This window comes from Miscanthus floridulus, chromosome 4 (assembly GCF_019320115.1).
Source record: "Miscanthus floridulus cultivar M001 chromosome 4, ASM1932011v1, whole genome shotgun sequence".
NCBI lineage: Eukaryota > Viridiplantae > Streptophyta > Magnoliopsida > Poales > Poaceae > Miscanthus > Miscanthus floridulus.
Window position 1 is genome coordinate 6476893 of NC_089583.1, and position 14856 is coordinate 6491748.

General features: G+C 51.8%; 1 protein-coding gene and 1 long non-coding RNA gene across 2 annotated transcripts; one reads left to right on the forward strand and one right to left on the reverse strand.

Moving 5' to 3' along the window:
• Window positions 1-477: 477 nt before the first annotated feature.
• On the forward strand, window positions 478-4369 carry LOC136550859 (uncharacterized). Its single transcript, XR_010782379.1, has 7 exons — window positions 478-974; window positions 2248-2313; window positions 2383-2439; window positions 2551-2643; window positions 2712-2791; window positions 2886-2978; window positions 3827-4369. It is a non-coding gene; the product is annotated as an uncharacterized lncRNA (long non-coding RNA).
• Window positions 4370-5034: 665 nt separating this feature from the next.
• Window positions 5035-8603, reverse strand: LOC136549356 (succinate dehydrogenase [ubiquinone] flavoprotein subunit, mitochondrial-like). The gene is made up of 8 exons (XM_066540604.1): window positions 8477-8603; window positions 8196-8383; window positions 7931-8105; window positions 7672-7842; window positions 7447-7516; window positions 7224-7344; window positions 7106-7143; window positions 5035-5370 (listed from the first exon to the last, which is right to left on the reverse strand). Exons 1-8 carry the CDS (start codon window positions 8568-8570, stop codon window positions 5268-5270), a joined length of 960 nt encoding a protein of 319 aa, XP_066396701.1. The 5' UTR covers window positions 8571-8603; the 3' UTR covers window positions 5035-5267.
• Window positions 8604-14856: the final 6253 nt, after the last annotated feature.

The window sequence follows — 14856 nt, forward strand, 5'->3', positions numbered from 1 at the left end:
TGCCGCCGGTTCTGCCGCGAGCTGGGCGCCGTGGTCGTGTCCGTCAACTACCGCCTCGCCCCCGATCGAGCACCGGTACCCCCGCGGCCTACGACGACGGGACGGACGTGCTCCGGTTCCTCGCGAACGGCGGCCTCCCCGACGGCCGGCCGTCCCGGTCGACCTCTCCCGCTGCTTTCTGGCCGGGACAGCACCGGCGGCAACATCACGCACCACGTGGCGCGCCGCCAGGCGGGCGCGGGCGCAGCCACTGCCTCCGTCGGCATCGTCCTGCTGCAGCCCTACTTCGGCGGGGAGGACTGAACAGCGCACGGCGGCCGAGCTGAGACTGGAGGGCGTGGCGTCCGTGGTGAACATGCGGTGCTCCGACTGGTCGTGGAGGGCGTTCCTCCCCGAGGGCGTCACCCGGGACCACCCGGCTCGCCTTCTCGGGGCACCACGCCGGGAACCTCCTCCCGCGCCCCAATGCTAGCACCACGTTCCCTGCATCTCGACGGTCCTCCCGCCGCCGACAGGGACCGTCGAGATGCAGCCCACCTCGACCTCGAGCTGCTCGCGCTCGACCAGTACCAGCAGAAGCTCTTCGACAAGGTGTCGTCACCGAGGGCCAGCTGGGGTCGGACGGCGGGATCGGCTCGCCGCTGCCCGCCGCGGCGCGCGCCAGGACTGTACCGGACTACACGGACCTGTTCGGCTCCGTCAACCCGGTCATGCTGTCCCAGCTACACGCGCTATCGCTCTGTTCGGCTCCGTCAACCCGGCCATGCGTTGTCCCAGCTACACGCGCTATCGCTCAAGCAGGGCGGCGACATGCCGGCGTACAGCTCCGCCGCGCGCGGTGTCCACCCGGCGCTCGTCGCTGTCCCGTGCCCGGCAACGCGCTATAGGCCCCCAACGTGGCCACAGCATCCAGGTGCCACTGTGGCATGGCCACGTCTGATGCTGGCGCTGGCATGGCGGGTTTTGGACCATTGGTGAGCGGCGTCAATAAATTAGGGACACAGATGGTCGCTTTTTTTTTTTAGTTAAGGACCCGGTTGGGAATGCCCTGAAAATTTAAGGTCCTAGCGTGCATTTTACTCTATAATAATAGAAATATTTTTTTAAAATTTTATTCAAATACTTTTTTATAATAAATATGTATTTAAAAATATTAAAATCTGATTTGTTATTATAAAATTTGTTTTAACTTGGAAAAATACGAAACCAGTTTCTTTTTTTCCATGCCAGTTGGGAATGCCCCAAAAGTTTAAGGTCCTGGCGTGCATTTTACTCTATAATAATAGAAATATTTTTTAAAAAATTATTCAAATACTTTTTATAATAAATATGTATTTAAAATATTAAAATCTAATTTGTTATTATAAAATTTGTTTTAACTCAGAAAAATACGAAACCAGTTTCTTATTTTTTTCATGAAATCATGCTCTACCTTCTTTTCCATTCTTAGAATTATTTGAATCTTATTGTCTTCTAAAATTTGAAACTAGGTCAAATGCGACACGGAGGATACGAACCAAGATAAATTATTGTGTACAGCAGTGTGGATCGCCATGCAAACTACAAAAAAATCCTCGATGGAAATGCCTTGCTAATCATCAACAACAATTAGCATGCGACTTCTTAGCCTCCCAAACCTACTTCTGTGACTTGGCTGACAATATCCAAATGGGCGCGACCACTTCCTTTTTCGTCGTCGCCGTTGTAGGTTTTGCACATGCACCGGTAACACATGATTCAACAGGGAGCAATTTGGACGGTCTCTAGATGTTGGACTTTATGCGTTTCCTAAAATCATGACCTAGATTATGATACCTAGTTCAGAAAAATATAGAGCATGGTTTTAGAAAAAAATATATAATTGGTTTTATATTTTTTCTAAGTTGAAATAATTTTTCTATGATTTTTCTAACATTAAATCAAATTTTAATATTTTTAAATACATATTTGTTGTAGAAAATATTTGGATAATTTTTTAAAAACTTATTTATACAAATTTTAGGAGCATGATTTTAGAAAAAAAAATGAAATGTGTTTCATATTTTTCTGATTAAAACAAATTATCTATGCTTTTCTAATATTAAATTAGATTTTAGTATTGTTAAATGCATATTTATTCTATGAAAAATTATTTCTACAAACTATTTATAAAGTTTAATTGACCTCCGTGAACTAGTGTGAAAGTCTGATTTACCTCCCTCAGTGGCTAACTTGGTGCCATGTACGACGGCTGATATGGTCTTGTAGCAAAATTGGTCCAGACATAAGGAAGATGAGCTCTAATAACAGCGAAAATCTACTTGAAGGCATTGGGTAAGGTTTTATTGTATCACTAATATGCCAAGAAATAATGTTATGCAACTGAAATGGTTCTTATAATAGGAGAATCCTGAGGATATGGGATTGTGCACAAGACATTTTAGCAGCTGACCAACCCTAGTATGTATTAGATAATCTGCTGTTATCTTATCAAATGTGCATGTGTGTGAGGTTGAGGGTGAGGGTCTACACCTATTCGCTAGCTAACAATATCTTGAAATTGACTTCTAGAGAAAGAACTGAGCAGGATGACCATAAACCAAGGCGTCGAAGTGTTAGCTTAAATGAGCACTGCACAAATCTGAGTTCAGTATTTTTCTTCAGGTATATCAATATCTTTCTTTTGTTTTTGCTTGTTTTTTTTTTGTGAAAGATGTAAATTGTTACAACAGAGATGACATGGTTTTTAACGGGAACGTCTAGAGGATCCATGTGTTTGCATGGGGTTCCTGAAACAAGTGAAAGACGACAGGTATTAAATTTAGAAATGCATCTGTTTTTAGATACTCCACTTAACATTAAAAAAACACATTCCCCTCCTAATTTCAACTTGTTTGTGTTTGCAGCTAACCTATTTCAAGGTTCAGGCCTTCCAATGGAGTGATGTACAATTTATGTACCCAAAAAGAGAAAACACATTTGTACAAGCTTTGGGCATGGTAAATTCCTTGCTAGCCTTATTTTGTACAACATCTTATTTTTTATCTAATTTCTTGAATAATGAAGCATATATTTGAGATACCTTCTAAATTATGCATTTTATTCGTTGCTTCTATAAAATATTGGTATGTTGGCCTAATACAGATTGTTTAGGCGCTTAAATAATGGCGTGGAGATCCACCACACAGTTCCGCCACTGACCATTCCTATTTTAGGGTGAAAAGCTGCAATTGGATGAATGTCGTCCTGATGCTTCTCTTGCTGAACAGTCTTTCCTTCTTGATCACCCCATTGCTAGATTCCTGTTCCTTATCGTTCTTCCCATGTCCGTCAAATTTATCAGTTCTCTTCTTACCATACTTGTCTTCCTTGTCCCAGGCATCTTTCTCTCTAATTCATGTGCTAAGTGGTATAATAGTATAATACCTACCACATTTCAGAGGGCCAGCGAGTAAGCTTGCCATCAACAGTAAATGAGCCAAATAATTAGCTAATACACACGGTTTTCTCTCTAACTCGGCTGCACTAAAAAGAAGCTGTTGTGCTGCTGCAGCGGCTGCATGCTTTATTTCTCACAAAAACACTGTACGAATAGCTACAAGTGGCTTCAGCTGCTGCTTTTTTCATAGCAGAAAACCGTGGCACTGATCGGCAGCAGCTGCTGGCTGTTGCTGCACACACGCAGTATTGAGCCGTGTTTATATTTGGTTATGCTCTATGCATATAATTTCCATGTACAGTTGTGATGAATTAGAAATCATAAGGAAATTTTCAGCTGAATTAGTAATTTCTTTCAGCTAACAAGTTTATTATGTGCTATAGTTTACACTTCATGTTATTTTTCCAGGGGCCCGAATGGGTGGCCTCTGGGGGAACAGATGGCACGTTACCATTTGGAAAGTTGTGTATGACATCAAGCGACCGGGGATCGAGAGAAATCCAAATCTTGAAATCTATTGCTATGAACCTAAGTATCAAAGTTTGGATGATTCTGTAGACATGGACGACGATGCCGATGAACTTGAATTACTGTTAACAGTGAAGGCGGAGTTGGGGGCATTAAAGTTGAAGCAAAACCATTTGCAGAAGATGTTTGAAGAAGGTAATGATGGCGGGACAACTGGACTGAAAATCTTTGGGAAGATGGCTAAAGATTTGCACAGTGCTAAAGTGAATGATGAAATAAACACTACAATGGCGAGGATTGCCCAACTTCCCTCCATGCATGGGATTATTACTGTCAATTAAAGTAATTGCTTGTTGATATTACTTCTTAGTGATTACCAGTACCGATATGTGTCCTTTGATGAAAACTGTGTAAATATGCGGATAAATATAAGTTAGTTACTGAATTTTAAAGTGGCGTGCAATGCTAGTGATGCTGAATGCAATTGGGCTGGACCGTTTCTGTTTCAAAAAAAAAAAAGGCAGTGTTCGTGTGTTGGCCTTTCTTACTTATGTTTGTTGTATGAATAATGGATACTGTGAGCATTAGTTACCCACACTGTACCTTTTTTTTTGAAACAGTACCTTTTTTTGGAACTACTAATAAGAAATGGTTTGGCCATCACCTACAAAAGAAAAACTTTAACAGCGACTCAATACTTCAACAGCAGTGAGTCGCTGGCCTTACGTACAAACCAGGTACCACTTCCAATGTTCAGACGATTCATATTCTCGCAATACTTGTTTACAGGCTAAGGCTAAGGCTTCGGTTGTGCAGAAACCATCTCCTAGAAAAATTTGTATAGGCTTGATCAAGCTGGAATGATTCCCAGGTCCATTCCAAGATAACCGAAAAGTGAACTTTCCCCGCCTTGCACATTTAATTTAACAAAAACGATCTAAGATTCTGCTAAAAAAAACGATCTTAGATTGACTACTCTCAACCAAGCACTGCTCCAATAAAATACACTCTAGTCTCTAGCTGTAGCTGTTGTACAAGTACGTAGCAGCAGCTCTCCACAAGGAATACATATACTGTCTAAACTAGAGAGCTGGTTTTCTGCTCTAACAAATTTATACATTAATCACCAAACGTTCATAAATCATGAGTTCAAAAAACCAGGCAGAGCATCAAGTATCAACCCATGCAAAGATTCATGTACACAAATGTCAGTCAGGCATTAGCATGTATTCTATCTTACTCTTTATTTCTAGCGAACTAGACAGAATACAGAAACACAGAAAATGAGGGACACAAATTCAGGTCATGTTCTCAGCCAGGAATGCACATCTGCTTTATTAACACCTTACAGGGAATTCCTGAGGTGTGAGGCTTGAATCGATCAATAGACACGTGCTTTTGGCGGGAATGACTCTACTTCATCGTCCAATGTGTTCATGTGCACCGGCCTGTATGCCAATCGAACCTTCTCGTTTTCCCAGTATCTGTGTACAGGTAACATCAGTGAATCAGGATAACGCTACTGAAAGGGCAGTATATTTCAGATCATGCATTTCTGCCACCAAAGATACAAATTATTGAATTTATTTACGTGCCAAGTTTTTCATGCATGCCGTTAGTTACTAGTCGCTCACAGGGACTCCTACATTTTCAATTTGCTCAAACCATTGTTTTTGAGGCTTCGCCTAGACGTCGCCTAGGCGACATGGCGTGCCCAGGGTGCTGGGCGTCGGGGTCGCCACGGCATGCGTGCGTATGGCGTCCGCCATATGAGATTAGGCGTCGATTAGGCATGGAAAGGCGTTGGGCGAACGCCTAGAGGCCTGTGGTGGACGCCGGAGCAGCAAGTCGAGAGGAAGGCGGAATCGGGCGGGGAATCGAGCGGACGCGATGAAAACTGGCAGGAATCGACCGAGCGCGATGAAAGCTGGGCGGGAAATCGACCGCGTCGCGTCCGCGCTAGAAGGAAAAGGGCAGGAATCGACCGCATATATGCTTTTGCGCGGCAAATCTCCCGCTCAGGGGCTTTTACCACGGATGTGGGCCGCTGCAGCTTCACGGAGAGAGGAGAGGAAAAGAGGCGGCGGTGGCGGCGGCCCTGCTTCTTGGCGGCGGAGGCAGAGGCGGAGGCTTACCGCTCCTTGCTGAGTCCACCGGCCACGCGCACCTCCCGCGAGTCCGCCCCTGCATCTCCGCCTGGCTGCTCGAGTCCACCAGGGGTCCGTCCGCACCTGCTTGCCCACCTCCGTCGACCATCTGCCCGTCCGCCGTCCGCCTCGTATGCTCCCTGCCTACTCTCTGGTCTCCTCTGCAGCCCTGCTTCCCTCCTCTTCCTCTGCTTCTTTCCCTCTTCCTCTGTTTCTTTCCCTGTCTCTCGTGCTTTGTTATATAGAGGTGACCAGAAGTGCTCGAGTTCTTTGTTTTTACAGCTGATAGCACAATGGCAAGTCCATCTTCCATCATCAGCAATTATGATCCCAGGACTGATTTAGCTCGGAAGGGAAACTCTACGGATCCAGGATGGAAGTATGGGTACTGGCCAAACCTTCAAGACAAAGATGTGGTGCCTCACTTACCGGAGGGGTAAAAAAGGCTGAAGAAACATCTGGCGGGTGGCTTTGGAGATACAAGGAAGTGCATGAAAACTACGACTGCAATTAGAGTGGAGATGGAAAACTGCTTGAATAATCATCCCTAGATGATACTGACTAGAGATTTCAGATCTACAGTTATGCTACTTATATTTGTTTTGCCCTAGCAGCACTAGTCATTAAGTTATATTATGTTATTAGAGACTAATTTGTTGCTATTGACTTATTGAGTGATGAGAGATTTCAGATTTGCTATTTTGCTACTTTACGTTGTGCACTAGCACTCTGGTAGCATTATTTGTTATGGTATTACATGCTAAGACTTGGCAATATTAAGGTATGATTTGCTTCTGAATTTTAGTAGCATTATATATTAAGATGATCATATGGCGTCGCCGGCGTCCGCCATAAACGCCTAGGCGTTGTGAAGGGGGTAGGGCGCCACGCATCGCCACAGCGCCTCAAAAACCATGGCTCAAACACAAATTACACAATCTATGGTTTGTCTAGTGTCTACAGATTGGCTTCTATGATACTGACAAGGCATGTCAAACAGTGCAACAAACTAACAGCAGAAAATTTATTGATATTATTATTTCTGGTAGCTTAGTGAACAGTAGATAATTACCCCAGTGAGTGCTTCATCCACTTCTCGTCATCTCTTGTCTGCAAGCAAGTAGAAAAATTACTGTCAATATAACATAGAAGCATGACATCAAAATATAGTTAAAAGAATAGCTTCAAACCGTGAAATCTTCACGAGCATGAGCTCCTCTGCTTTCCTTCCGAGCCTCTGCCGAATACATAGTTATGCATGCGTTTATCAAAAGATTTTCCAGCTCCAGGGTCTCTATCAGGTCAGAGTTCCTGTTAAAACAAATAACAAAATTACAAAGGAAGAAAAATGGATCATAAATGCAACAGTGAAAATCAAATGAATTTGACGCTTCGTCATGAGGAAGAACATACCAAATGAGACTCCGATCACTGAGCTTCACATCATGGAAACTTTCCCATGTTTTGCTAATCAGTTCACAACCTAATAGACAGAAGGTCAGTGAGAACACATGGTGAATAAATTTCCCAAAAAGCACTCCTAGCAGTGTTTATTTATCTATACTATTTTTTCATCATGCTTCCTTCAAGTGCTCGTAATAGTAGTAAAAGGAACTACACAAAGAGCATGAGCAATACCTTCTTCAAGTGTTTCTTGTGTACGGAACACAGCAGCATTATTTTGCATAACACGTTGCATGTTGAGACGGATCTTGGAAGTTGGCAATGACCCATTCGCATTCCTCAGCTTGTCCAACCAGGCTATGGTCTTTTCTCCAGCATCTTTTTCCAGAGGTTTCTGCTTCTCACCTATAACAGAGTCAGAGTGCAACATGGATATTAGGAGCATAGGAAGAGCAAAAGGAAACAAACCACCAAGTAAAGATAAGGAACCTGCCTGGTTTAGAAATATCTGCTACCCTGTTTGCACAAGCTCTGCCAAAAACAACTATGTCAAGAAGCGAATTTGCCCCTAGCCTATTTGCACCATGGACAGATGCACAGGATGCTTCACCAGCAGCCATTAGACCAGGAACAACAGCATCTGGATTATCACCCTTGATATCCACTACCTATTATGCAGAATAGCAGAATATTTTCTATTATAATACCAGCAGGTTTTGACCCATACTAATCATGTCCATTACATGCTCAATACAAACCTCCCCATGGTAATTTGTTGGGATACCACCCATATTGTAGTGCACAGTAGGCAAAACTGGAATGGGCTCCTTGGTGACATCAACACCAGCAAAAATAGCAGCAGTTTCAGAAATACCAGGAAGCCTTTCCTTGAGAACCTCAGGCGGCAGATGGTTCAGATGCAAATAAATGTGATCCTTCAATGGCCCTGTAGTAATCAGATCAAAAGATAAGTTCCAAGTCCAAGCAGAGGAAGAAAAAAAATAGGCACCTAACACAAATCTAGTTCTGTAGCACATACCTACACCACGTCCTTCCCTAATTTCCATTGTCATTGATCTTGAAACAACATCACGAGATGCAAGATCTTTTGCAGTAGGAGCATATCGTTCCATGAACCGTTCACCTTCACTATTTCTAAGGATGCCTGTCGGTGTTTTGGAACCGGGGGTCCCTCAACCAACGAGTGAATTTGTACTGCGTGTCCCTAATCCCGGATGGTGATGCAAAGAGACACAAGGTTTATACTGGTTCGGGCAGTCGAGGCCCTACGTCCAGTCAGAGAGATTGATCTTGTATTCCTTGCACCGGAGTGCTCGTGGTAGGGGGTTACAAGCTGAGTGAGAGAGGGAGCTAGCCCCAGGTCTCGGCGAGGGTGGTGCGAACTGCTTGGGACGTTGCTCCCAAGCAGCGTGGAAGTGTGCGATTCTATCGGTGTGTTTTTTCCTTCTGCCCCCCCAGAAATGGCCCTGGCTACTTCCTTTTATAGTTACAAGGAGGAAGCGAGAGGTACATGAGAAGGCTACTATTTGCTGACGTATTCCGCTCCCTGAAGCAGTATGGCGTCGTGGGAGTTCCAGTCGATGTCTAGTCGGTATGGTCTTCAAGGCTGACGACATGCTGCGCTCTTGTACTTTTGTTGACTTGGTGAAATGCCGAGGCCTGGTGGCTGCTGTAGTAGGCTGTGTCGAGACCTATCGCGCTGAGGCCGAGACCCACTGTGCTGAGGCCTGCTGTGCCGAGGCCTTTAGCGGGTGGCAATGTGAGGTCTGGGCGGCCATCGCCGATAGTTGATTTGGGCGGAACAGTGCCGAACATGCGTCTACAGGATACGGTGCCCTGTATCGTCAGTAAGGGATGGTAAAAAGGCGATTTGACCGTTGTCCTGTCGCGGCATACTGCCGATCGTGACCTTCGTAGTGAGGGCAGCTGGGTGCATTAATTGGATGCGATAGCCTGCCAGAGTGACTTTTGAGGTGGAGGTGACGAGATTGCGGGACGAGCCCAGCCTCGGGCGAGGCGGAGCATGGCCAGTTCGCCCGAGGCCCTACCGGGAGTCTCGGGCGAGGCGGAATCCGAGGCTCATCGGGGGTCTCGAGCGGGGCGGAGCGGTCGGTTCGCTGGCCCCGAGGTCACAGGAACCCGGTTCTGACTCCCCGCGTCGTGTCCGTCCTTGGTGCAGGAGTTTAGGCAGCACAGTAGCCGGTAACCCTTGCACAGTCCCGTCGTGGATGGCAGGGTGCTGACGTGACGGACGTCTGGTCTGCCACGTCGCTGCACTGCGCCGTCGTGTGATTTGTCGGAGTGGTTGAGCGCCTCGATGGGACGTGCGGAAGTGACATGCTGGTCGTACTCGGTCTTGTGCGTCGTGGGGCTCCAGTACGGCTTGAGGCAGGACATGGCGGGCGACGTGCGGGTTGCCGTGTAATGACGTCGTAGGGGGCAGCGGCTATGCCGAGGCCGAGCCATCGCGGGGGGCTCGGTGGTCATGGACCCTCAGGCTGCCGAGCCCGTGAAGCAAACTGTCGAGGTCCTTGGGGGGAGTTATTGGCCTTGGGTACTGATTCCGAGGCTACAGTAGCCCAGATGTGGCTCCCCACGCTGCATCGTCCTCGGTGCAGGAGTTGGCAGCATAGTGAGGCATGGGCGTCACGGTGGTTAGTACAGTGGCGGGTAACCCCTGCCCAGTCCTGCCTCCTGTCCCATCGGCCATTCTGCTGTACTGTGCCGGGCGTGCGGCTGTTTGTCAGGGGCAGCAGTTGGCTGAGTTGTCGTGACACGACGTTTTGCCAGAGGGACGGGAGAAGGAAGAGGTGGCGGAGTGCTGCCGAGTCCGCCTTGCGCGAGACAGAGGGTCGGTGGCCCGGCCGAGGCCTTTGACGGGGAATCGGCCGAGGCCCGTGGTGAGGGGCCTCGGGCGAAGCGGAGGGTCGGCCGAGGCTCGCGGCGATGGGGCCTCGGGCGAGTCGGACAATTGGCCGAGGCCGGCAGCGTTTAGCTGGTTTCGATCTTTACGAAGTCTAAGCAGTCGTTTTTTGGATCTTGCTTAGGGTACCCCTTCTCGCGGTATCCGACAGTAGCCCCCGAGCCTTGGGGGGAGTGGAGGCACTCCCCCTGAGGTTCTGACGAGAATTGGCTCTTGATAGTTCCTGTCGGGATGGTGTTTTGTCTTCGAGGTTTCGGTGGGTGCGCGCGAGCGCACCCGCCGGGTGTAGCCCCCGAGGCCCTGGAGGAGTGATTCCACTTCTCCAGGGGCTTTTTTCTCTTTCGAGTGGGGAGTTACATTGTGTTTGCCAGGCCCGTGGGTGCGAGTTCAGATTGCAGGGCCTCGACGATGCTGCGGGAAGAGCCCCTTAGCCTCCGCCTGGAGCGAGAGGGCCGTCAGGGGTTCACCCGGCTTTTTGTACGACCCTCGCGCTTCCTTTTCGCTCGGAAGGAGGGTTTGTATTGCCGAGCCCCCTCGTGTGTGAGCCCAAGTCGCTGGGTCCTGGCAAAGTGTCGCAGGAAGAGTCCCTTAGCCTCTGTACGGAGCAAGAGGGCCGTCAGGGATTCTCCTGACTTTTTATTCGACCCTCGCGCTTCCTTTTCGCTCGGAAGGAGGGTTTGTTTTGCCGAGACCCCTCGTGTGCGAGTCTGAGCCGCTGGGTCTCGGCAAAGTGTCGCAGGAAGAGTCCCTTAGCCTCTGTGCGGAGCAAGAGGGCCGTCAGGGATTCTCCTGACTTTTTGTTCGACCCTCGCGCTTCCTTTTCGCTCGGAAGGAGGGGTGGAAGATGCCACGCTACCCTCGGTGGGCGCGAGCGACGGCATTTCCGGTGAGCTGTTATCGGGTAAGTCCGAGTGGAGGCCCGTACCCCGTTCGCTGGGGGTCGGCTAGCGGTCCTGAGACGCACTCCAAGAGTACCGGAGGGTTTCTCTAGTGGGTGCCGAGGCCGTTTGCTGGGCCTCGGTGGCTCGGTGCCTCCCTACGGTGGGATCCCATTCGGAGACCTCCCTGCCGGTCTCGGACACGATACAGGGCGCGCTCATACAGGCTTGCCCGTAGTCGTCCCTGACTCTTTTGCCCTGGGGCGGCTGTCGAAACCCCTGGGGGCCCAGCCTTCGAACCCCTGGACCGTAACGGGCTTGGGTCGCTTGTCTTTATCTCGGGTGCAGGAAGAGCCCCCGAGCCTCCGCACGGAGCGAGAGGGTGGTCAGGGGTCCTCCCGTCTTTTTTGCCCGTCCCCCGCCCGTCCTTTTCGCTCGGACGGGGGGGGCTGTTTGCCGAGCCCACTCGTGTGCGAGCCTGAGCTGCTGGGTCTCGGCAAAGTTGCAGGAGGGCCCCCGAGTCTCTCGCGCGGAGCGAGAGAGCGGTCAGAGGTCCCCTGGCTTTTGGTTCGCCCCTCGCGTGTGAGGGTCTGACTACCGAGCCCCCCTCGGGTGCGAGCCTAGGTCGCGGGGTCTCGGCGTCTTTTTGCAGAAGGAGCTCCCTAGCCTCTGCACGGAGCAAGAGGGCCATCAGGAGTTCTTCCGGCTTTTTGAACGACCCTCGCGCTTCCTTTTCGCTTGGAAGGAGGGTTTGTATTGCCGAGCCCCCTCGTGTGCGAGCCCAAGTCGCTGGGATTCGGCAATGTGTCGCAGGAAGAGTCCCTTAGCCTCTGCACGGAGCAAGAGGGCCGTCAGGGATTCTCCTGACTTTTTGTTCGACCCTCGCGCTTCCTTTTCGCTCGGAAGGAGGGTTTGTATTGCCGAGTCCCCTCGTGTGCGAGCCCAGGTCGCTGGGACTCGGCAACGTTTTGCAGGAAGAGTCCCTTAGCCTCTGCGCGGAGCGAGAGGGCCGTCAGGGATTCTCCTGACTTTTTGTTCGACCCTCGCGCTTCCTTTTCGCTCGGAAGGAGGGGTGGAAGATGCCACGCTACCCTCGGTGGGCGCGAGCGACGGCATTTCCGGTGAGCTGTTATCGGGTAAGTCCGAGTGGAGGCCCGTACCCCGTTCGCTGGGGGTCGGCTAGCGGTCCAGAGACGCGCTCCAAGAGTACCGGAGGGTTTCTCTAGTGGGTGCCGAGGCCGTTCGCTGGGCCTCGGTGGCTCGGTGCCTCCCTACGGTGGGATCCCATTCGGAGACTTCCCTGCCGGTCTCGGACACGACACAGGGCATCCCAAGCGTCTCGCTTGCTTGGGCCTCGGCCTCGCATAGGCTCGCCCGTAGTCGCCCCTGACTCTGTTGTCCTGGGGCGGCTGTCGAAACCCCTGAGGGCCCAGCCTTCGAACCCCTGGACCGTAACGGGCTCGGTGCCTGGTTCCTTTGCCTGAAAGGAATCGGGTGGGGGTTACCTCTCTCCCTGCGGTTAGCAACGGCAGGCGCGCCTTTTGAGGCAGCTTTTTCGGGGAGGTGGAATGGCGCCTGCTGCTGCTGAGGTTGGGCGTGACATGGCGTCAGTCGACGGAACGTAACTGCACGCACAATTAATGAGGAGGGAGTGGGCGGTAAGACCGGATCTGGATAACCGCGCCGGATTTCCCGGGGGAAACTTCCCCGATTTCGTCGCCCGGTGGTTTCGATTCGTCCCTGCATAAATACGCAAACAGCCTCGCCCTCTCCCTCCTTACCTTTTCCGCGTTCGCTTTTGCTGCCTCTGTGCCGTCGCTGAGAGCATAGAGCGCCGGGGAAGAGAAGTGCGAGGGCGAGAGATCGAAAGAGAGAGGGAGAGAGATTACCGCCGTAGCAGCGTCCTCCGCCGCGCAATGGCTGGTGGTCCCGTCATCCTCCCGGCGGATCCCTGGGAGCAGTCCGACGTCACCGAGGAGAAGCTGCAGTCGCTCGTGGAGGCCGGTCTTCTTCGCCCGATCACCGACCCCGACGAGCCGGAGTGGATTGCTCCGGGGGACGAGTCGGAGCCGAGGCCGCGCGACGGTTACGTGGTGAGCTTCGTCGTCTTCCACGAGCGAGGCTTCGGGTCGCCGGCGGATAGCTTCATGCGGGCACTCCCGCACTACTATGGCGTGGAGCTGCACAATTTCAGCCCCAACTCCATCGCGCAGGCGGCCATCTTCGTCGCCGTCTACGAGGGGTATCTGGGGATCGCTCCCCACTGGGAGTTGTGGCTCCATTTGTTCCGAGCGACGTTCACCTCCAAGCCGGGGGGAACGAGGGGGGCTCGGAAGGCGCAGAGGGCCGGCGGCTGCACCCTCCACGTGCGCCAAGACCGGCAGTCCCTCTACATCCCGGCCCAGCTGTCAACGTCCAACCGTCGTTGGTATGACGGCTGGTTCTACCTCCGCAACGACGGCGGAGGACTTCCCCCTTATACCGGGCGGGTTGTAGAGAGTCAACCGGAGAAATGGGGGTACGGCGTCATCAAGGTCGACCAGCCTAGGCTGGAACCGCTCTTGAGGGCCTTGGGGAAGCTGCGTGACTGCGGCCTTTCGGCGGCCGTGGTCGTGGCGGCCTTTCACCGCCGGAGGGTGTTGCCGCTAATGGCCCGGCGGCGGCGGCTGTTCGAGATGACGCCGAGCGACCCGGTCGCCGGTATCAAGATGTCCGCCTTCGCCCTTACCGATGACGAGACCCTGCGTCGGGTGAGGGAGGCGGTAGACGGGAAGCCGAGGCTCGATGACTTGATGCCGTTCCCGATGCGCCCGTCGCGGGGGTATGTCTCGCTGGTAAGTTGGATGTTGTCGAGGCTTTCGCGTCCTTCTTGTTTTTCGCCCTTTTGGTCTGTTGTCTTACTTCGTCGTTCTCACAGGGGATAAGAGACGTGCGAGGCTCCCCGCCGCCCGTTCCTGAGGACGCCCGGCGGCGATCCGTGAACAGGGCGCGTGCCGAGGAGGAGAAGAAGAAGAAAGATGCCCAGGAGGCGAAGCGCACGAAGAAGATCCTCGCGCGCGAAAAGCTGGACGCCCGTCGCCGGCGCCAGAGGCTCGACGGTCTCCCTTTGGAGCCGTCTCCCTCGTCGTCGGTGTCGGATTCTTCGAGCGACGGCGGTGAGCGCGAGGTGGGGACGGCCTGCCTGGAACACCTCCCCGACATCAGGGAGATGGTTCCCGGGGCGCCGGCAAGGAGCCTGACGCCCCTAGGAGGAGGAGGAGGTGTCCCGGGGCCAGTGGTGGCCCGTCCCGGCGCCGAGGCCGGCACACCCGAGGCGCGGGTGTCGGAGGAGCGTGCCGTCGGCCCGATGGGTTCGACGGTGGAGGTTGAGCGGGTGACGGTGGGGGCGACCCCATTATCTCCGCGAAGGGTCGAGGAGGTGCCGGGGTCCGACGGGGACCAGCTGGCGCTGGTGGACACCGAGGCCGCGCTGCTGCCACCACCGCCGCCGTTGCAGAGGAGGCGGACGGTGTCGAAGCGGTTGCATCCCCGTTCGCGGTAAGCGTCTTTCCTGGCGGAGTCCGCTTCTTGTTTGCCCCTTGGTTGCATGCTGACCTT